We start from the raw sequence: 23,863 nt of genomic DNA, 5'->3' as shown, positions 1-23,863 counted from the left end.
GATTATCTCTCTTAACATTTGTGTAAAGATTAGTCTGGTGAGGGAGGATACCACTGTGTGTGTGTGTGTGTGTGTGTGCGCGTGTGTGTGCCTGCGTGCCTGTTAGGCCTATCTAAGCCTACTGCCTCAGAAGCCTCCACATTCCTTCAGTACTTCACAAAGTCTGCCCAGCCAAGTCCAGGGGCAAATGGTGTGTGTCTGTGAGTGAGTGTGTGTTTTTGCCAGCCCAGCTGCAGCCCAGACAACAGCCTGCGTGCATTTCTGAGCTTCAAGTTCACCCCCTCAGATTTATTTTTAAGGCCTTAAATCACATGAAGTCTGACTGTAGTTCTACCTGTGCTCTCCCACTTGTGTGTGTCAGTGTCTGTTGGGATGGGCACAGGGGTTGTCATGGCTACTGTACCTTTGACATCCACCTGGTTTGTCATGTTGTACTCATGTCATGATTCTGGATTCTCAAATCAAATCAAAAGAACCTATTAAGAAAGTGTGTGCGTGTGTTATCCCCTGCCTTCCTTTTGCCTCTCCTCTCTTGTCCTGCATTCCTCTCTCTATCAGCAACAGGTGGAGTCAGTCTGGTCAGACCAGTTCTCTTCTCTTCTTGTTAGTTTTTCAAACTAGAAAGCTCTGCCAGAGCCACAGAAGACAATATACAATTGTTTGGCACAGACGTTGATTAGTTCTTAACAGTTTTATATAATGGAGAGTAATAAACTCTGTCAGTTATCAAACTCCAATCAATACCTGATATCTCGTTTAAGGCCTCGAGGAAAAATACAACAAACTGTCAGTCTGCGAAAAACAGAGAATCAGTGTTTTCGGAGAAGAAGAAAACTTCACTGAAACCACATTTCCTGGTTTACAGTCCGATTCTCATGCACCGCAGCATGATATTAAATAGGATATTAATAATAACCTCTGGGCCAGCAAGCTGGCATACATTCAGTCCAAACCACAACACCTCTACCTCCTTCACCATGATGGATTCCCCAGACCAGACCTCCTCAGAAACCCTTCAGCGGGCCAAAGGGAAGTGATGGTGTGGTGTCAATGTTAAGAAGAGGTTGACCCTGTTATGTTCCCTGTGTATGTGTTGTTTTTCTTAGCAGGAAACAATACATTATTACTAATATTTCCTCCAATGATTCATAAAAAGTTTATATTATTATTAAACCATTTGATTTTTGAATGGCGTTTCTCTCCTGAAACACAGTGGTATTGACTGTTTTTTAAGACCTGGTTTATTTGATTTTTTGTTCTGTAACCTTCAGCTGAACTGATTTTTTTTTTTTTGCTAGTGCTTCTTTACATCTCACCTTTCGTGGTAAGAATCACATCCTCTGTGATTACAGGGTAATTACAGGTTAGAGAGCGGTGAGGTTACAAAGAGACAGGCTCTGATTGACAACAGTGAATCAGCTCCAGACTGACAGGTTTGGAGCAGGGTTGTGTACGTGTGGGTTATGTCTCATTAGTTACTACTGACAGAGAGTGTGTTAGGATTCACTGTAGGACACAGATAAGGATATATTGAAACTGCTGGGGTGTGTGTGCATGTGTGTTACCTTGTATTACCATGGACACCATGACAATGTGTCATAAATTCTGCTTTACAACGGATCCAGACAGTTTTTTTCTATGTATGCTAACACAAAGACACAATGACACACACCACTTGGTGGTATCATTACAGCTTTATCTCTGCTGTGCAGTGAATCCTAATCCTTTTTTCAATTTTTCTCCTTATAGACACACACACACACACACACACACACGTGTATATACTGCACACAATGAATGTTTTTGTTTTCAGAAATATTCAGAAATGATGTGAAATTGTTATAGAAAAAAAAAGGATCACATGGAAATAAATCACTAGTGGAAATCTAAAGGGAGGTTGTTTTTTTTGCAAAATTTGTAATTTGGTTTACTCAACTTCCAGCACACACACTCGGCATGATTTCACTTGAACAGCAGGGAGGTCTGATGTTTAAAGAAACTATTCCTAAGCCACACTACCCAGATTCAAGCACACGCCATGCTAATGTGCCCTTGAACAATACCTACATGCAGCAGGGTTGTGGTTAAATGCGTGACTTGTGATCTCTGCCGTGACATGGGCCCCTCTCTGTGTAGTGGCACATACAGTGTGAGATCATATAAAATTTGTCATGCAATGGTGGATTTTTTTTTGAAACAGTGATTTTTACCATGGGAAAGAGCTGTTTAGCTACACAGGGATTACAGCTGTGATTCATAGCTCTTGGTTGTGTGCTGGAGAGTAAATCAAGTGCACAGCACGGCACAGTGACGCAGGTCTGTGGTCTAGAATACCAGGGGAGGCACGCTCGTTTTAATAATCAGCTGCAGGAAAGTTTGGCTCTGTCAGAGTGGATAATAACAAGGCTGATATTTCTTTTCTTTTCTTCCACCCTCTCTTTATGTTTTTTTTGTTGTTTCTCTCCATCTCTCCTGTGTGCAGGGCTACATCTAACAACAAGGTTAAAGAGATGGTTCTGTTGGAGTTGAGTTATGTCAATGCCAACCTGCAGCTCCTGATGGGACAGCTGGAAGGACTCAACAGCTCAGTGGAGGTCTATCAGAACACACAGTAAGTGCATATGTCACTGTTTCTCCTTTCACTGCTACTGATTCTACCACTTATACCGCTGCTAATGCAAGATGTTGCTAATTGTAAGTTCATCCATAAAGGTCCCATATTTTACACTTTATATTTAAGGTTTTAAGAGCCAAAAACCATCTCAATGTAGATTTACATCTTTTCTCTCAGGCTTCTCTCTGGAGCTCTAGTAACAACAGGTCAGTGAGCCAATCACAAGAGAGGAGGCTCCGAGCCTCTCTTCTGATAAAAATAGAGCAGATTTCAGGTAAACACTCAGAGAAACCAAATCCTGTAAGGTTGGATGGTGGGTCCAGGTGGGCAGGGCTTGGGACATGACTGAAAGTGGTGACTGCTTTGTTGTGACATCACAAAGTTACAGAAGTCTTGACGGCTGGATTTAAGACTCAGTCCCTGGATGTGTGCATTTCTCTGTGGACTGAGCACTTTGATACTTTCACAGTATTAATATAGAACCTAGAGCTGCTTTATGATCAAACAACACATGGAAATCTCACTTAATACGATATGGAACCTTTAAAATCTAAGATAAGATAAAAAAAAAAGTAAGATCTTGTGAGACTGCAACTTATTTTAGTTAGTTTGTTTGTTTTTTAGCTGCACTGCTAACATTTTACACTGTTGGTTTACAGTTGATTTCATGAATGAAAAAGACTGTGGTTTTGTTGTCAGAAGCAATGTATCTGCAGGCAATTGAATATAATTACCTATAATCTTTCAGATTAATTAAAGGTGTACCATAAGGCTAACTGCCTGTGATGAGGGTGTTGTAACTTGAGGTGCACACACAGCAGCCAGAGCTTTCTGCTGTAGACACAAAGGATTGTGGCACCAGCAGTGTCGCCACTGACCCAAAAAACTGTATAACTCTAATCTTAATCTTGAACTAGATCTGACCCTATTTTTGATTTCCTGCACACGTGACAACTGGTCAAAGTCCGGTCAGTATGTAAATAAGAGGGAGAGGAGCACAGACACACAGTGTTAATTGGCAGCCAACAAAAGACTGATGGCTCTGACAGTCTGTGATTAAGTTATCATGAAAGATGCTTGATGACAGAGGAGCAGAGAAAAGAGGTGCATGGAGAAAGAAATAGACAGACACACATGAAAGACGAAGTGCAAGAGTTTGTTATTGTTAAACTGGAGCAGCTGGTTTTTCAGACACAATGCACAGAGCAACAAGGAAACGATGAGCTGAATTTGTATAAGATAAACAACTAGTACAAGGCTTCTCTCACACAGTCTGATGATCGGGTGTGTGTGTGACAGTAATAGGTTCAGGTGTTTTCTCTCTTTAAAGACAAGTCAGGTGTATAGGGTGTGGTTGACAATGTAGTATGTATGTCATGGGGGATGCACACAGTCACGTGTCAAGTACGACACTAAGGACTTGATGACTGATACAGAAATACAGATGTTTATAAAAGTGATGACGGATATCCTTTGGGAATTGTTGTCTCTCTGTTTTATCTCATGATAACATGTCACCCAATGACAAAATAAACATATAAGCTACAGTACCTATATGCTTTTGGAAAGGAGAGCACTTGGTTTAGATTTAGATTTCATAGATATTAAATGATAAACAGAAGTTTTCCATTTTGAATGTGTAACATGTTCAAAATAAAAGTCTTCGGATAGAGAATTACAATGATTTAAAGGCTCTTTGATTGAATGATGCCTGCCTCCACCTGGCTCCTCTTATTAAGAACACTTCCTCTATCAGCCATCTGCCCGGACACACACACACACACACACACACACACACATACACACACACACACACACACACACACACACATACACACACACACACACACACACACACACACATACACACACACACACACACACACACACACACACTATACATATGCTAAACACACTAAACCTACTCTACATATTCAGTCAGACAATAACAAAATGCATATACACATATATAACCACAAATACATGTGTGATACCTGTACACATTACCATGCATACACAAACGAAGATGCCATGTTACCCATGACAACCCATCACAACAGAGCAATAGAATGATTAGGAGGATAGAGGCATTATGGAGATTTGTGGGGGATGGGGGTGTTGTGTGGTGGTAACTATGGAAATGGTCCTGAGGGTCATTGACAGAAATCTTACATGGTTCACAAAGTATCAAGCTGCTGCTCTCAGGCAGTCATTGTAAAAACATTAGTATGTACTGTATTTTGTATTGAGCTGCAGACCAAGTTTTGTGTTAAAGTTTGACATAAATCTGAAAGTGACCTTATAAAATCCAAAATGCCATCTTTTGTTGGCGCTACAAGGAGGCCAGATTAGTTTGTTTGGCTTACAAAGTCTCAGTGCAGCGAGGACCAGAGGGATTTAACCTGGTTTTAATAAATCAGGTTGCCTGTCTGGGGTTGCAGGCAGACTGGACTCCCTGTATAAGAAGATGAATTTCAACCCTCAGGAATCCTGCAAAGCAAATATATTTTCCAGATTGTATTTTGTGTTCCATTTAATGATATGGCTGATATTGTTACCCACAGACACTGACACAGTGTGTCAGCTGTGAAGGGGTTTGTTGCACTGCGGAAAGAAACAAGAAACAACCTCCTCTTTCTGGACTTAGATAAAACATATCGTCCACTAAGAAAAAGACATTAAGTTTACTAATTATGTGATAGCAGCATCCTCGAACTTAAACAGCTGCTCTTCTGTATAAACCTTAAGCCCAAGTGTCCTGTCACATGGGATCAAACAGACTCAAGTGTGGGAACAGTCAGCCTCCCATCAGCTTCGTCATCAGGCTCTTAGAGGAGCACCTGCTCACTGCTTCATGCAAAGACAATAGCCCTGCTGAGAAACCATCATCAGTTCTACTCCATTGTGTCTGTGTAAAAAAAGAAATTAAACACGTGCAAAGTCCAAAGGTTTCACGTCATTATTTTCACACCATCAGACAAACAAAAGGCCATGCATGCAGGTGTACAGGTAACATGCACGTGGGAATATCAGATATGTTGAGAAAGTCTCCTCCTGTCACTTCTGAGCAGGCGTCTCAGTGGGATGACGCTGTACAGCCACAAAGGAGAGCTAGCCTCCTCCTTTCAGCCTGAAACACAACCTCAGTCTTAGTTACGGAAACAAAAAACCTCTCCTCACTTTTCTAGGCTTTTCCCATCAGTCCACCGTCCTCTGAATAGCGTCTTTCTGAGGTTATTTCTCAGACCAGATCCAGCTGGTTTTGGCATGACGCAATGCAAAACACGAAGCACATACAGTATAGGTAACTGGTGTGGTGCACATGCTGCACATGAAGTCAGTGACCTCGTTCAACCACCTAATGAAAATATAGCAGCTTGTGTATCTATTCTTGCCAATCTCATCAAACATGTTAAACATAATGTTTAATACATACTGTACATTCCTGAGTGTAATATTCATTCTGTGTCTCGCACAGAGCCAGAATGCTACTTGTTCTGTGATTTGTGAGGCAGTAAATTTGTTCAGTTCCCTGTTGTAATGTTCTCGACCTGGACAACAAACTGAACTTTCTTAAACCCCCATTGAATCAGCACAAATGAACTGATGACAAATGAAAAGAGTAAGATAAAGACATCAGTGCCACAGGCAGCTTTTATTAACTCTGCTACAGGAGAATAATTTGCACTATTATCTGAGATTACTTTAGACATCACCTGTGACAGCTGGTTTCTTGTAAGAAAACAAATTTATGTTCACTATAAATGGTCAGATTGTGACTTAACACATTTTATATGTTGTCAACAATTGAATCTGTGCTGCTTTTCATTGTGAAGCAGAGTTTCAACTAGACTGCCAGGGTAATAGTCTGTTCCACGTCTCGCACACTGGTACACTGTGTGTGTGTGTGTGTGTGTGTGGGGAGTGAGCATCTGAGAGGCTTTTAACATTTCAGATTCCCTGCAGAACAGATATCCTCATCCCCCATGCCCCTCTCCCCCTCCCTCTATCAAACCAGAGAAAAGACCAGAGTGATCTCATCTACAAGCACTAATGGATTACACTGCAGCCTCTATCGTGCTCTGTCAGTTGTTACTGATGAATGAGGTTTTCTGTGATTCACAGAGCCAGTATGCCAGAGGAATGCCGCCTTATCATCAAGTGATGAATGAGTGTGAGGAGTTGTTTTCTGAACCCTCTGGTTTTGATGCAGAGAAAAGTTTGTTCTTCATCTTTGATCTCTTTGATGGAAAGAGTCATGATTATAGTAGACATTTGGGATTAAATCATCAATGAATTCTTGTTAATGTTGGTTATTTTGGAGCTGAAGTTTGAAGTCTCATTGGAGGTAGTTTTGTGTGGAATAACTTAAATGTCAAGCAAATCCAGAAGCAACCCTCTCATGTTTTTAAAAAGCGCAGTTTATTTAGTAACGCCTCATTGTTCTTCCGTCAGCAGGGGTTTTGTTTTTATAGACTCTGTCTGATCAGCAGCACGTATCTATCAGGTTATATTTCCTCAACTCCGATAACAAGCTGAACCTGCTTTCCATCTGTCAGCAACAAGGGCCTCTAGGTCATACAACAAGAGAAACTCCAAACCAAAATAAAAGGTTAAGCCTGTGTTTTATGGCACCCTCTGTTTATTGTTTGCTGAGCTAAAATATTAGAAGATAAAAGCCAGTTTTCAGTGCAGAGGAGAGAAAGAATCGTTTGCATTACTGAAGCAAGGCTACAACTCCACAATGATTAATCAACAGAGAGCTGTGTGGCTTTACAACACAGGGAGACGTGGGGGCCCCATTCACCTTTTAAATCCTAACTCCTGCAGTGTGTGCTGTGCTTTGCTCTAACAGCACCATCTGCTTAATCCAGATTTACCGTCTTTGAAACTACACTGAGGATTAAAGGAAAATGTAAACTTTCTGAAGGAACAAAGCTGTTGATCAGGCTGTTAGTTAGCAATGTACACCTTATTATTCACTAATCTGACTGTGCTGTCAACACGGTGTCCCTAACAAGGCTTGGTCTGTCATCAAAGGGAGTTGGTTGATATCTTGCGCCACGCCTTAGAGATTAATGCATGTGTGAGTTTACATTGCGTACATTAATTGTTTGTGAATCAGATAAGAAATGTATTGTCCTTTTGTATGTAAGGTCACACATTTTGTCAGTGTTATTGTCCTTATTGTCAAAAAACGAATCAAAAACCTCATGTACATATATATTAATGACGATAAACTGACTGGTCATGATATGTCTGTTCTTCTGTTTTGTGTGCAGTGAAACAGCCAACATCCCCCTCATCGCTCTGGGTCTGAAGGAGACAAAAGAAATTAACTTCTCGACTCCATTCAAGGTAATGCAGTTTCACCACTCTCCTTATTATGAAAATGTGTATAAACATTTGTACAAGTAAATTTTCCATTTAATGTCATGCAAGCGTTATGTACACAAGGTGTTTGCTGTGAGAATTTCATAATTAAAGTTTCCTTTAAGAAGGATTTGGGTCACATTGTCTGTTCACCATTTATTCAGGAACATGATCTGCCTATAAAAAGATGCCAAAAGTGGGTCAGTGGTTATTGAGACTGGTAAGTTATGATGTAGCGATGCTTCAGTGCAGGGAAGCACTCTCGTAAATGTCCTGATGGCACTTTTATAGCATTTGTTGCATCCTGTGCTGGTGTGTTGGCAGGCACCGTGAGAGGTGTTCTGACTTCATGATCTCTGAGCATGTTAATTCTGCTCTATTTATCGACTGTAATCACACCTCAGTCTTAATGACCAGGTGTCGCCTGCCTCTGGCTGGCTCTCACAGAGCCGCAGCTCTCACCAGCCTACTTGGCACTGCACAGTTGGACTTCTGTGTACAGTTCAGACATGATGTGACAGAGAGGAGGAGTTGTGCAAGAGGCCGTCCTGTAACTGAAAGGTCACAGGTTTAAGCCCCGGAACACTCCCAAACAACTGGCCAGACAATATGATGTAGAGATGATTGAGATGGAGTTGTTTGTTGTTGACAGGACTTCATCTTGGAGCACTACAGTGAAGATGGAAACAGTTTTGAAGATGAGATTGCTGACCTGATGGACCTGCGACAGGTAACGTACACTTACATTCTGATCCGACGTTATATGTTCATCTTTTCTGATGTGATATCTTTGCACTAGTGGTCCTTCATTTGTTTAGGAACATTCATAAAAGTTTATACCACACAAAGTATGAAACATATTAGTAACCATGCAGATAGTTTTGGTTTCATTCTCTGAAGTACTGAGATAATTGTCTCTGGTATTTCTGCCACCACCCAAATACAGTGAAGATGAATGGAATTTTGTTTTATAGTGTGTGGTTCTGAAAACATCTGAAAAACAGTAAAGCACCTTTCCAGAATTAATGTCCACCTTTCTGTGGATTCTCCACAGACCTTGCTGCCAACAGATTTTGTGGATTTTGTCTTTTGAATCATTTTTCAAATGTAAATTTTCGATGCTTTGAGCACCACAAACCAAAACAAAAAAACCCACCTCTGTTGTATTTGTATCTGAAAACCTTAGAAAATAAAAGTAAATATATCCAGATAGCTAGGTAAAAACGTTTTGTGATGATTTGGGTGAACTTATTCTTTAATTGGGCTTCTGTTTAACATCTTATCCACTAGTAGTCCATTAGAGAGGACCGTGTCACATCTCTTTCCTTTCATGTCGTAGGCTTGTCGAACCCCAAGTCGGAGCGAAGCTGGAGTGGAGCTGTTTGCAAAATACTACAGCCATCTTCCTCTGATGGAGAGCCGATTCTTCGCCCCAAATCGCCAGACTGGCATTTTCTTCACCTGGTACTCACGACTTATAATAATTAGAACAAATTAAAAACTCTGATGTAATAATAATGATAATAAGAGCAATTATCAAAATGAACTTCAGCAGGAAATAAGCAAACAACATTATAAACAAACCTGCCGCTGCTGTGAGCCACTACATTTTTAGTTACATCCATAAATCCATGGATCAATTAGTATATCTTGAGAGAAAAGAGCAAAAACATACATACAGGCAGCCATAACTTAAACAATAATAATAATAATAATGTGTGTTTTTCAATATTTAAAATCTAAGAATAAACAAAGTTGGTCTGAATGAAGTACACACAAATTCTTTTTAGCTCCTTGTATGTTATCGTCATCAGGTTAATGCAGTTTTTGGGGGCAAATTTATGTGTTGTTTTTTTTTTTTTTGTTTATGTTCATTCATTTGGAAGAAATTGTGTGACATCCATCGAAACAAAAGAAAGAGTCTAAAAAGCAGCCAAGTGAAGCTCTGACACCCACTGACTTCATGCTAAATGCACTTCATTCATTCAGCACAGATCGCGAAGAGGGAGAAGATGAGCTTAAAGGTTTAAACCCTCACAACCTTTAGATGTGAAGGAGAGAAGAGAGGGCTAAAGATGGTTTCAAATCAGAGACGATTCGAATTAGAAATGTGTAAATACAGAACATGTAATATGTATAAATGTTACTGTATGTAAAGTTCTTAATTTTAGCAAACAGGGTTTTATTCTTGCTGTATTTACCTGCTTAATTCCAACTGAACATATTTTTCAACTCCAAATATAATATTCTATATTACTGGTTGCATCTTTTACATTATTTATCTTCTTAGCTTTTACTTAGTTTTATTTTCTATAAGGCATTTTGTGATTGTTGTGATGAATGACAGCTCCCTCCTCCCTCCCGCAGGTATGACTCCTTCACAGGCGTGCCGGTGTGCCAACAGAACCTGTCACTGGAGAAGGCCAGCATCCTCTTCAACATGGCTGCCCTCTACTCTCAGATTGGAACCCGTAGTGACAGACAGACAATAGTCGGCCTGGAGGAGGCTATCTCCTCCTTCCAGAAAGCTGCAGGTAAGAAGAGATAGGAGGAGTGGTAAACTCTGATAACTCCTCTGTCAGCAGCCTAGAAAGGATCGTATAGAGTCATTTCAAACAGTCAAAGACGTCAAACATAAATTTCTTTATTTCCTAAAACCGGACTTATGTGTGATCCCATGCGATATCTGGGTTCAGTGACACAAACAAAAGAGGTAGCAGTACTTGAAATTCTGAAGTGCTCCCATTGACAGAAACTGTTGGACTAGAGAAAGGAGACACATGTACAGATGATGAACAGTTGCGTTAACACGTCATCTTTATAGCTTTGTTTAAACATTTGACATGTAAATCAGCTCATCACTGTAACCCTAACCCTAACCCAGCAATCACCAGGCAACGTTCTTTTCTCCTTGCAGACATTTTCTAATGAGCTTAACATTAAAAAGGCTCATGCTGTTCAGTAAAAGTGTACCAGTGCGAACGCTGCCTTATTTTCAAAATATGTGCCAGCCTCCGCCCTCTGACTTCTGCTCCATGACGGAGAACGAGTGCAGTCGATGTTTCTCTGGCTCTCTTGTCATGTGGCTGAGCTCCAGAAAGTACCAATCACATGAACTGGTTTCCCAACCCTCCGAGGTTTCAGGAAGCTCAGACAAGTCTTGATAGAATTATGACTTGGCAGTACGAGGAGTATTGCAGTATAATTACAGTTCTGAACAGGCCAGGGGTTTGGTTCTATTGCTTTGATGGCTATAATTTTGGCTTGAACTAAGTAAAACAATTATGCTGTTAGGAGGGAACATTGTCACTAGTATGACGAGCCAGTAGTAAAGTAAGCAGGGAGGTGAGAGACAGGGATGCTAGCTGTTGCAGGGCTGCTGCAGTGCCCTTTAGCCAGGGACACAGAGGTTTAGAGGATTGGAGGGGCCAGCCAGCTATCACAGAGTCTTAGATGAAGACTTGTGGGGCAGTGCTCTGTTATTAAGTTGTCTACAACTCTGTGCTGCCAGGTTTTTAATCTATAAAATAAGAGGGAGGCACTCTCATTTGGAATGCAGATGGTCTTATTGCTTCCATTAAACATGAAAAACTAATTTGAGAAGCTTTGTGTCTTGGCTAAATTTTAAAGAAACACACAGACATTGATCTCACTGCTTGCAGGGAGCTTTTCTCCCTTACTGAACTCTGTAGTAACAGCATCAGACCAAGATGATCTGACATACTGAAGCACTTAACTTCTGTGGAGCATTTTTAAAACCTCTCTATACAGTGTCAATAATCAGGGTTAATGCACCAGAATGCTGAAGAGCCCAATCTGTCATTTGGTGAATAAGCATTTTCCAAATAGACAGAAATAACAGAAAATCCACAAAATTCATATTGTTCTTCTATCAGACTAATTGTAGCACTAACTACTACAAGTTACTATTAGAGTAACTTGTTGAATGTTGGGGATCTACTGTACATTTCATAAGTTTGGCTGTACAGGATGCATGAATACTCTTCACACATGAGACCAAAATCCAAAGTGACAGATCCTGCCTGGATTATCTGTTTGGATTACGTGGCCTCTTGTTATGTAGCTGACCCTAACTTTGTTGTGGAGATAGGAAAGAGAAAAGAGATTTAATCCCCTGCAGGTCTCAAAGTATGAGTGTGCAATATACAATAATCAAATTATTTTTGTTCTCACATAGTTAAATAGGATGCAGATTATCCTGGGCTTGTTTTTCATAGGCCTATGTTTTTTATACTGACCAAATGGTTTAAAGCTAAGAAAGTCTGCATAGACAAAATGAAGAAACCTTGTTTTCCTCCCACCTGAAATAAATGATTGTTAAATATGAATATTATTAAGCTGGAATAGTTTGGGTTTGAGCTACACTGATGACTCATTCTCCCCCAGGTGTCCTGAACCACCTGAAGGAGACCTTCACCCACACTCCCAGCTACGACATGAGCCCAGCCATGCTCAGTATGTTGATTCGGATGATGCTTGCTCAGGCTCAGGAGTGCCTGTTTGAGAAGACTGCATTGCCTGGGATTCCAAACCAGTTCTACTCCCTGATGAAAATGGCCCAGGAGGCTTCAAAGGTACATAGCAACAAAGGCACTCACACAGTCCTCACATTTTACAGGCACAGTGTTCTTTCTTTTGCTGTGGAGTCAGTACTGTGCTTAAAGTGAATGTAAAGTGATAATGTCATCACAGTCAGACTCTTCACTGCTATCAGTGATTTTGTCCTGATCAGTGCTTTTAATGTCCTCTCAGTAACTCTCTCTCGCTTCCTTTTCCCGCCAGGTCTCAGAAACCTACGACCAAGTCCACCAGTCCATGATCCAGACGCCAGTCAAAGACAATGTCCCATTGTTCTGGTCCACCATGTCGCAAGTCAAGACCAACCACTACCGCTCAATGGCGCACTACTTTGTAGCCTCAGCCCTGCTCGACCACCAGCGTAAGGAAAACAGTTTATAGAGAAGTTGATCATTTTCACACAGATTCTGTGTTTAAAAGATGTAAGATGAAAGATTTAAGCTAACTGAAAAACATATGCTTAAATACAATAGAAACTGAAGTGGACTGTTGCTTTTTTACTTGGACAGTTAGCAGTGCTAACTTGCTGATGATAATGTCACCATACAGCTAATATCTGCTGGTAATCCTAGAGTCAAGCTACATTACATGAGCATGCAAGTTATTTTTTCTGTTTCTAGGAAGCACAACTGTCAGAGCAGTACAATGCATAGTAATTTGCATAGAGCGTGCTCTGCACCAGGTACAGCACTGCCCTACATGTTAAATAGAGACAGGTGTGTTATTCATGCACAAACTTTAACACAAAGTTGTCTAATAATATTCGGTAGTGTAACTAGCAGCAAAGTCAACACAGATCTAACATTGTCCCTTTTTTCTTAAAACAACAACACTGTACCACCATAGTAACTTTAACAGCATAGCTTTAGTGACTCCAGTCATCCTCCACCCCTACACCATCTGAATACCTACTGTAATGTATTTGTTTTATGGCATTAGCCTGGCTGTTGACTGTAGAGGTGCAAAACACTTCTGGCTTCAGCCGCCTGATTTTGAACACCCTGGAAAACCTGATCCCCCTCTTAAAGTGCTGTGTAGGCCGCTGGGTTGGTCATGTCAGATGGCTGGTCTGAACCACAGCCAGCCACAATGCTATTACATAACAGCTATTTAGAGACACACAACCCACGGTAAAGAGAGGCTGTGTTTCCAGGAACTCCGGTCAGAGAAAGACAGCAAGAGAGAGTTTGAGGGAAAAAGAGAGGCAGTTAGAGTCAGTGAAGTGGAAGTACTGCTGGAGGATTACAGTTATGTAGCCTCTTAATGCTGTCTACATGATCAAATGGCAAAGAGAGCAAGTGAGAGAGCCAGCTACCAAGTGAGAGAGAGAGGATGTTTTGTGAATGAACAAAAACCCTCCAGTGATTGGTGGTAGTTGTGGTTGCCAAGTTTGTATCATATTGCTTTATTTCTTGATGTCTTGTCATTATTTTTTGATATCTTATAGTTCACAACCAATCCTTTAGTTGAAAAAAGAAACACTACATTAATTTGTTATTTCCTGCCTTATTATTATATCTATAACTCAAAATGTCCTTCTGCTGTGCATCAATATTTTGACTGTTGTTGAGCTCATGTTTTTATTCTTTTTCTTTGTTATTACTCGTTTATAATTGTAATTTACGAGAGGTTAAACTGAAAACCAAATTAAACAAAATACAGCAGATGATATGAAGCTTTACAGTGGATGGTCATAGTTTTACCCAGTGCTAAGAATGGGACGAGACTGAATAGGGGAACAACAGAGCAAAGCAGCTTTGAGTTTGGCAGCTCATTAGCAGATTCCTGTGTGAATGAGGAGAACAGAGCAATTACCACAGGACTGTAGAAAGAGGACTCAGCCCAGAAACAGGGCAGAATGAAGGCCGCTGTAGTAAACACATCAACCAAAAACACTGCTAAATAAACGCTTTATACCATCTCTGGGAAGCAGACTAGTCAGAGTCTAGAAAGCTCTGGTGCTTTAGATTTACCTGTTAGGTGTGATGAGCCAGGGTATGAAAGAGAGAGAGACAGTTTAGAGGAATACAACCAGGTCTGAGCTTAGAAGAGAGCCATCAGTATCAGTGTAGATTGTCTCTGGTAATCTATGCTAACAGGTACACTTCAGTTGATATATACAGTTCCTGTATATTGTATATATCATATTTATACATTTTAAAAATGAAATGTTGTAAATTCAGCTACAGCCAATGTGCCCATATATCCGCGGGCACATACTAACTATAATATACTAATTAACAGCAGCTGGTTTATGGATGGGTGAAATAATATATAATGTACGAGGAAAATATGAATATCATTCTCTAACGTGATGAATGAAATGTGTTCAGGCAGTAGCAATGACTTTCAGAATTAAAATTTTCTGTTGTGGAAATACCGGATGCCATTTTCATTTTACCAAAAAAGAGCTTGTACTTTAAAAACATGTTTTTTTTAATTTAATACCAGCCTGCTTCAGCGTAATATGTTATAATATCATCCAATGTAATATCTCATAGGGGTAATTGTAATGTGTGATCGCGGGCGGGTCTCTAAATCGTGGAAAGTAATTGGTTTGGTTTTATGCATACATGCGGATTTCAGTGACATCAGAGCCGATTCGCTCATCACTACTGTGTACTGACTCATCGGTAAACGGTGTCCTGTCATACCTTGCAATGTGTGAGTGTAGTGTTAGCCGTTGTTTCAGTGGTAACCCCGTCCTGCATTGGAGAAGATTTTCTTCTTATAAATTTTTTAAAATGTTTCTCTGTCATTGATTCTTTGTGTTGTCTGTGTGCACAGTGGGTCCCAATGATGATGAGGACAAGCAGGAGAAGACCTTGTCACAGGTCTATGATCGCCTTCCTGAGGGACGCTGTCCTCTGGACATCCTGAAGAAGAAAGATGAACGTGAACGCATTGGTAAGTGCCTCATTATTCTCTTGTTCTCTTCCCTTCCCTGCTTTATCCCTCTTCTTATCCTTCTAATGGTGAATTTTGCTCCCTCTCTCCCAGGTAAAGCACACATTCGACGGGCCATCCTGGGTCATGAAGAGGCTCTGAGGATTTATGGTTTGTGCCACCACTTGAACAAGCTGGAGATCCTGGAGGACATTTTAAAAGCCAGTCACCAGCGCTCACTCAAGAAGCACAGTGAAAATGACGAGGAAGAATTCACCGACTACACTGAGGCACCTGACATCATCTGTGAGTGTTTTTAGGAGAGGGCAGAACCTCAATCAATGAAAATATCCTGTTTTAGTAAATACAAAGAGCTCAGATAGGATTGTTAAGTTTATTTGAGTCTCCATTAAGCGTCACTGAGGTGACAGCTTTTCTCTCTGTGGTTGACATAGAAACTCTTCAGTAACCGTAGAGTCACCACAACAAACACTTCACAAATGACACTAATGTCGAGCAGGACCAACGTATTGATTTGTGAGGTTTGTCTCTGTGGAAACGGTTCATAAAAAGACTGCTGTGTTGTGCACCACACCTGCTGCAATCAGATCTGATAAGTGACATTTATTTCCAGGTACAGATGATGTAATGTTTACACTGCAAACTCCCTGCCTGCCTCTCTACAGGGCGACAGTTAAATGACATCTTTGTTTTCCTCCCCTTTCTTTCCACAGCTAAAACAGAGCACAAAGCAGAGATGGAGGTTCCTGCGACCACAAAGGTGAAAGTCAGTGACTTTTTCCAGAGGCTGGTATGTGGGTTACTAATCTTCTTCCACTCACATTGCTGTTTTTTTGTCCATGTTGGTTGGTGTATTCAGCAAGTGACATGAAAGGACTCTGGATTTGTGTTTTTGATAATTAAAGCGTTCTAGTGTTTTTAACACCCAGAGTGTATTTTTGTTATTTCTGATTACAACCAGCCATGGGTGAGTGTCTTGGATGCTTTGGCACTTTGGCACACCGCTCCAAAGCCTCCTGGACTTTCATCCCAAACAACAAATACAAAACTAACACTAACCATGGAAACAGGTGCTCTGATCCTGGCCTGAACTCTACTTGGGTTTTTGTGGTATTTATTTAGAGGTGAACTTTACAATTACAATTTAGCATTGATGTTGTGGGGTGAAATATCTACTGAAGTCAGTGTTGGTTATTTGAATTTACCTGAAGATTTCAACCTGAGCATGAGACTTACATACATGTTATTCCCCCCGATAGCATCTCAGTTTTGATCCCTTTTGGGACTGCTCATGCTAAAATGTATGAAGTCATATTATACTGTTCACATTATCATGGTGGTGGCTGGGTGGGGGCACTGGCATCCTCTGTCACAGTTACTGGAATCTTATGTTCACATCTTCTGAAAGAGACATTGAATTGTGTTCAAGTACACCATTTCTATCATCCAGCACAGTTACTACAAATACTATGATAAAAAACAGGCTTAAACTTCAAGACCACTTCCTAACAAGCAAATAACTGGTAAAAAGGTCAAGGTGCATGTTCCCAGCATGTTTCCCACACCACAGGTGTAAGGAACCTCTCTGGTTCCTGCTGTAAAATTCCACCTTGATCTTCATTAACAGTCTCAGCAACAAGACTGTAATGTGATGTAAACTGTAATCCACTGAGATCTCCAGAGCAATGAGAGACTGAAAAGATAGATCCAGTACTATCTCTCCATAAAATCTCTACGGTCATAATTAAAGGAGCACGAGCTACAGGCCTCATCGTGATGTTACATAGGATTGATTGTCAGGATTTACTGCAGGACAGATTTTCTCAGCAGATAAGTGTATTAATGCAAGATAGCAGAGGAGGCCTCAGCGGTCTAAATGGGAAAGTAGGACATGTTTGTGATCAGTTCTGTCTAGTGCAGAAATGACTAGTCAGTATTATTAGAAAATAAATTGTTAACTCAATTCAAGTCATTTTACAGGTACAAATATCAAACATTTTATATATGCATTTTAAATAACTTTAATTAATAATAACTGCAACTTTAACTTTTAGCCAGACAAAATAAGCAAATTTAAGACATCACTTCTGGTTTAAGCATTTCTTGATGATTCAACCATTTTTGTCATTTTATATACTATAAATGCAAAACCAATTGCCAGATTAATCCTTAACAACAAATAGTTGTCATTTGTGGTCTTGGTGGTGTTGTTCAGCTATTATTTTATACAATATGGCTACTGTGTATCTACAGCCCAACATAGTAACACATACAGTATGTTGAGACTGTTTTTTATATGGGTTGATAGGGTATACTACGGCCTGTGTGTCCTTTCAAATGAAAACATGACTACCCTGATGAGAGGGCAAAACAAACAAACAAAACAAACACTCACTAATTACAGAAACTTGTTAAACCAGAGGGTCAGGTGTGAGAGAGTAGTCATTAAAAAAATGGTCCATGGTCATGTAACTTGAAGAGTCTGTCCCTGACCACAGTGCTTGTTACAAGGTATATGTACTGCTGTAGTAACAGGTCACATATGTGGACTTCAGTCATGTTTAACAAGCCTGTAAGGACACAAGAGGGGATTATTATGCTGGATTTCAGTCTTCCCCCAGGCATACACTAAAATCTTTGAACTCTACAGGATATTACCCTCTTGTAGCCTTATTAACCACTGTGTCCCCTCACTGTCTCCACTCAGGGCCCTCTGTCAGTGTTCTCAGCCAAGCAGCGGTGGACTGCCCCGCGGACAATACGACTCCGCCCAGAAGACAGAGACCTGGGTTTCACACTGAAAGGAGAATCACCGGTCCAGGTGGTTTCATTGGACCCCCTCTGCCCAGCTGCTGTGAGTTAAGCTATATTCCTTGCTGTTGACTGAACGAGGGAAGATTTATTTTGTATAATGCAGCCAGCCTTTGGTTTCAACGATTGTCAGCATGGTATGAAAATTAGCTTGCATAGACTTGAAATGATCTTGAGATAGATAATCCATCACAGTGAATATAAGAAATAAATTTGTGACATAAATTGGTGTCAGTTGAATAAACTACATCTGTATGGTCCCTTTTAAACTGTCTTTGCCCTTTTTTAGCCTTAGAATGACGTCTGTAGTTTTCATCGTCTCCAGGCTGTTAGAAAAAATTTAACAAACTATGTTATTTTAGAGCACAGAAAATATTCCAGGGTGCCTGCTCAGTAGTTTTTTTCAGTCAAACTTTAACAAAAGCCAGATGCAAAGGTTGCTCAACTTAAGTTCATTGCATGAACTCCATGCAGCAGGATTAACTATCACTGAGTGGCTTTTTCTACAGTGGCTAAATTAACAGCGTGAAATTTCAGACATGCTTGCATACTGAATATCAAGTAAGTTCAAACGATCCTATCAGATCAGAGAACCTTTAATTAAATAAAGTCATTCTCAGAAACCTAAACAGGATTCAGCCTCAAAGAACTTTTGGAACCCCCCCCCCCACTCCCCCACCCCTCCATCCACTCTGGCTACTAATTTAATTAAGAATCCAAGAGTATTTACTCCCTGCAATCCTTTTCAGTCTGACAGCTCATTAAGAGGTGCTGACAAAGAGCAGATTCTTATTAGACCCTGTAGGCTATGCAGAGAAACAGATTAGTAGTATTGCATAAGCTTAACTAGGCCAGACTCTTTATAACTTTTAATGCTGCATTCAACAGGATTTATTTTAGACCTGACTGATCTGCCTCTGGTGAACACTGATCAAGAAATAGCTGAGCACATGTAGATAAGACCGATTTCCCACAGCTATGAAATGATGTGCTCTGATACACACACACTCTACCAAGTGTTTGCCTGCTGTAAAAAAAAAGAAAAAAAAAAAAGCTTTGTTTTGGAGTCAGTGTTTTCCCTGCTGATCCCAGCTACCTCCAGGGTGTTGAAGGAAAGTAGGTAAACCTGACTTGGTTTTCTTTCAAACAAACCTTCCACTGTAAATGTTTACTCTGCCTGCTGCAGAAACCAGCCCTCCTCTCTAACTCCTCTTCTTCCTCATGTCTTTTTTAGGCTGATGGGCTCAAAGAAGGTGACTACATTGTCGCCGTGGGTGACACTGACTGCAAATGGTCGGGTGTGAGCGATGTGATGCGGCTGCTTAAGGACGTGAACGAGGAGGGAATTGACATCCAGGTGGTCAGCATGATGGACAGCAACCCTCCCATGGTATGCCATGCCCCCTTTCCTTCCTATTGGCTGAGAGAAAAAGAAAAGTAATCTGTCTGGTTTGTTTGATTGACTAACGGTGACACTCTGTATCAGATGAGTGAGCAGAGTTTCAGATTTGTCCTTGGAGGTAGTGTTTCCTGCCTGGGTAAATAGTCTGTACAGTTTCTCATGAGAAGTAGCTCTGGATATGACCTACATGTAGTCTGTAAAACAGAATGCAGCTGTGGGATTAAAATTTTTTAAACCAAATGAATCAATTCTGTGACACTGACAAAATGACCCAATTTAAAGGCTAACGTATTGAGTCTATATATTGATTGAGACTGACTGGCGTCCAAAGCAGAGAGCAACTCTGATTAAACAAATGACTGTCACTTTCCACTAAATGTCACTATCAATCTCTCTCTGTCCAGCCTACAAAGAGTGCCACCTTCTGTGGAAACCTGCCGAAGACCTACTCCATGATTTGTCTGGCCTATGATGATGACGACAAGAACCCCAAGTCCCGCAAAGTAACAAAGAAGTCGTCCTTCCTCAGCTGGGGTCTGAAGAACAAGCTGAAGAGTGCTAGCACCCTCAGCCTTCCCACAGCAGACCACGCCAGCACCCAGCCCTGGAATAAACCATATCCCACCTTCCCTAGCTCCAGCTCCTACAACAACGACAGCGTCCTGTACTGAACTAGCTGCAGGCACTAGCTGCAGGCTTTTTACTGTATGCTAGCATTGTGCAGTATGCATATTTAGCCTAGTATGGCTGTATAGAGTACTGTGCTGTACCCATACTGGACATACTATGGTACAGTGTCAGTGCCCTTTGGTGTTTCCACTGGAATACCGAGCAGTAGTGTTCGTAGCTTGCTGGTCACCAATGCAGCGTCACTACCAGCTACCTTGGAAAGTGGCTGTGCTAAATACTGTACCTGAGTGCCTATGTTAGTACATCAGCGCCTTCCCAGCACAGTTCAGTATCTGCAGTGAACTGGACTGTACATCAAATGCAATGGGAAAATCATTCTGTACCATGCCAGTATGCGTACAGCACAGTACAACTGCACTGTGGGAAAAACATACCAGTTACCATTCCAGTCTATATATATATACACACACACACACACACACACACACACACACAAACACACACACACACACACACACACACACAGCACTGAGACAGGTTTCTAAGTTAGACTGTCATCTCAGTATGTTTTCTTGAAGAAACGCTCCAGACGAATTGAAGGATGAAAACAAAGTTGTACAAACACGCCCAGTGTCGGGTTCTGCTTGACTGCAAGGGGGTGATTTTACTGTGGCTTAAGCAGTCCCTTGTTAGCTCCATTGTGTACTGATGTAGCTGTGCACTGTGCAGTTATGTTCTCTGTATATCCTCAATACATGTTTATTTCATACTGTACACGCGAAAGATTTGGTCATTGCCAAGATATTTGTTGGCGAATAGTCGGTGGACACTGATCAGTTTTGGGATTTGAAATACATATATTTTCTAAATAGATATGTAGATGTGACCTTGTTGCAGTATGTTACACAGTAACTGAGGGAAAACAAATTGTGCTCTGCAGTTATTTTCTTTTTATCTGTGGAGAGTTGATGAATGCAATGTTCTATAAGCTGCTAAAAAACATATATATATATATATAACTTGGTTGTGTATTATTGTCACTTTTGTATTTGTGAGACAGCCTTCAACAATTATTGTTTCTGTTGACTGCCATGCCTGGGACACAGTGTAAATGGAAATATTGGTATTTTAGGTTTGCTTAATGTACCAGTTATGCCACAGACCAAAATGCCTCCATGTCCCTGGCATGCCAGTATGTTACCATTTACCATCCTGACTCATCTTACCCACCCTCTTTTATCAGTACTGCTGCTGTCTGGCAGTTTGTCCATGTGTAAGAAGAGCACACGCTGTGTGTCTCTAGTAATGTGAATCTTGACGTGGTTAAAGGTTATTTTATCTCCAGAAGGGAAGAATGTGGGCACACTGATGACATTCCTGCATTGAACCTAAATAGCTGGTCACCCGACAGTGACCTTGACCAATGCCCACAGTCAGGTTTCTAATATTTGTCTCTACTTGTCTTAATCCTAGTCACATCCCAGATTCTACTGACACTTTGCAGTGTTGGACTATCTCTTTATCTACAAAGTAGATTCTTATACACATTTGATAATCAAATTATTTATATAATGAAAAATAGACACAAAAATATATATTTTTGCCTGTAAGTTGTAGGTGTCAGAACTAGTTTGTGAGTGGTCAAGTTGTGAATTTTTGCACGTTGGATTTCTTGGTTGGTTTCTTGGAGGAATGTATTTTACTAGCCTTGCTAAATCATTTGGTGAACTTATATACTGGTATATTTGTCTATGTAAAGATATTTTAAAGTTTTGTTTTAAACAGTAACACTGAGAAGATGTAACACTCTTTACTGTCTCTGTTTACCTAATGTGGTGTCTTAAGTGCCATTTATACTAAATCATGAAGTGTCACAATAAGTGTATAACAAGAATGTGCAGTAATTGATTCATATTAACAAGTGCCAACTAATTGTGCTAACAGAGGCAGTTATACCTACACAGGTATGATGCTCTGAATGATCTTTGTATGCATTTCACAGTGCATAGTGATTCTAAATGCCTTGGTGTACATATACAGTGGTGTCCAAAAGTCTGAGACCACATTCAGACATTTGGACCCCACTGTGTATGCAGAGGGTGATAGTACCTGTTCTTCAGAGGTTTCAGGTTGCCTTTTCTTCTTTATCTGTACTCTGTGCTGCATAGCAACTGTGGTGTAAATGCTTTGTTAGTAAGTCTTTGTGTCATATGTGTAAACTCAATAAAACTGGGACAAAACAAATTTCAAAATTTTTTTGTTGTAATATATATTGTGGTCCTGTGTATCTCAGTGGCTGAAACTACCAAGCAGGTTGGGAATGAGTGGAATGATGTGTGACCTCACCCCTCAGTGAGCCAACACACACTAAATCAACATGCATGGGTTTTGAACTGTTTTAAATCCAGCCTGTGCTCACATGGCATCCTAATCCACCATCATAGAAACAGAAGAGAAACACCATGTGATTAAGTTTCTACCCATCAGGCCTGTCTTCATCCATACCATTCATTGCATCAGACTTTCTACAATGTCTGGATACATGTCTGTGTGTGGTTCTGTTGGGCTTGTTATGAGTAGAAGGGAATTCTGTTTGAGTGGAAGAGCTGCCTGCAGATGATTCTTATAGCTTTGGACCTCAGCTGGAAATGAAACCCCCAAAGGTCACATTCTCTGCAGTATTGAGATTTATTTATACAGGACAAGAGAATATTGCAGGAATCAAATCTGTTGACTTATGGTTATAGGATTCATATTTCAACCATTCCTATGGGCAAAGGCCAATATTTGATGATTGACAGATGATTTACAGTCAAATGCGAACTGAAAATACTTGTTTTTTATATTATATATTATTTTAATATTTTATATTATTACAACCACTCTGCACAGGACTGATGTGTATGGGAACTAGGTGTATTTTCTGTTCATGCTTGAAAAACCTTAATTCTGTCGTTAGCTGTGATAAATGTGGAGATGTTTAAGGAAGTTTGAAAGGTAGCACCATCAAGATTTGCAGCTATTTAAAACACACTGCGATGAAAGAAGTTTGCACGGAAGAGAAATATCTGAATGGTCAGTAATGTGATATGTGTGTAGTGTATACTTTAAAACGTATTACGGATATGTTAATTTTTTTTAAACATTGGAGCTGATCATTAAATGGAACAACATCGCCCCCTTTCGGCTAGGCCGCTGGTTGTTAAGGACCTCGTTGCCAGGTGAATTATAACAGTCACTGATTGGCTTCTCTCTTCACTTTTAGCCAATCAACGCTGCTTTTGTAGCGACGTGTGTTCTTTTGGTAAAGCGTCTAGATACGAGGGACCTGCGAGCAGTCAGCCTGTTGAATAAAGTTAGCTAACGCATTTTGCTTTATCGCTTTTAAGACAAAGGAGGACAGACAATTTGAAACATATGACAACAAGAAGTAAAGTTTTGTAATGCGATTAGACGTAAAGAATACGTGGTAAACGAGTCAAGCTGTTTGCCTAAACTGGCACAATAACTTAGCTAGTGAAGGAAGT

At 40.5% G+C, this 23,863-nt stretch overlaps 1 protein-coding gene across 3 annotated transcripts in view; it reads left to right on the top strand.

The window, feature by feature from the left end:
* Nucleotides 1–22,571, top strand: part of rhpn2 (rhophilin Rho GTPase binding protein 2) — a 30,180-nt gene extending 7,609 nt beyond the window's left edge. The window contains exons 3-15 of one of the 3 annotated variants that reach the window (XM_022745775.1): nucleotides 2,483–2,611; nucleotides 7,897–7,972; nucleotides 8,640–8,717; nucleotides 9,327–9,451; nucleotides 10,355–10,521; nucleotides 12,395–12,582; nucleotides 12,791–12,947; nucleotides 15,374–15,493; nucleotides 15,587–15,778; nucleotides 16,207–16,253; nucleotides 18,201–18,347; nucleotides 19,539–19,694; nucleotides 20,111–22,571. In XM_022745775.1, coding sequence (XP_022601496.1) covers nucleotides 2,483–2,611; nucleotides 7,897–7,972; nucleotides 8,640–8,717; nucleotides 9,327–9,451; nucleotides 10,355–10,521; nucleotides 12,395–12,582; nucleotides 12,791–12,947; nucleotides 15,374–15,493; nucleotides 15,587–15,778; nucleotides 16,207–16,253; nucleotides 18,201–18,347; nucleotides 19,539–19,694; nucleotides 20,111–20,377 — 1,849 coding nt within the window. In that variant the 3' untranslated portion in view covers nucleotides 20,378–22,571. Of the gene's footprint in view, nucleotides 1–2,482; nucleotides 2,612–7,896; nucleotides 7,973–8,639; nucleotides 8,718–9,326; nucleotides 9,452–10,354; nucleotides 10,522–12,394; nucleotides 12,583–12,790; nucleotides 12,948–15,373; nucleotides 15,494–15,586; nucleotides 15,779–16,206; nucleotides 16,284–18,200; nucleotides 18,348–19,538; nucleotides 19,695–20,110 lie in introns of all 3 variants that reach the window. The other 2 variants (XM_022745767.1, XM_022745757.1) reach the window with 2 other exon arrangements.
* Nucleotides 22,572–23,863: the final 1,292 nt, after the last annotated feature.

This window comes from Seriola dumerili, unplaced genomic scaffold (genome assembly GCF_002260705.1).
Source record: "Seriola dumerili isolate Sdu_G_001 unplaced genomic scaffold, Sdu_1.0 BDQW01000003.1, whole genome shotgun sequence".
Classification (NCBI taxonomy): Eukaryota; Metazoa; Chordata; class Actinopteri; order Carangiformes; family Carangidae; genus Seriola; species Seriola dumerili.
The sequence above is the reverse complement of the archived record's forward strand: the minus strand, read 5'-3'. Positions and strand labels throughout refer to the sequence as shown.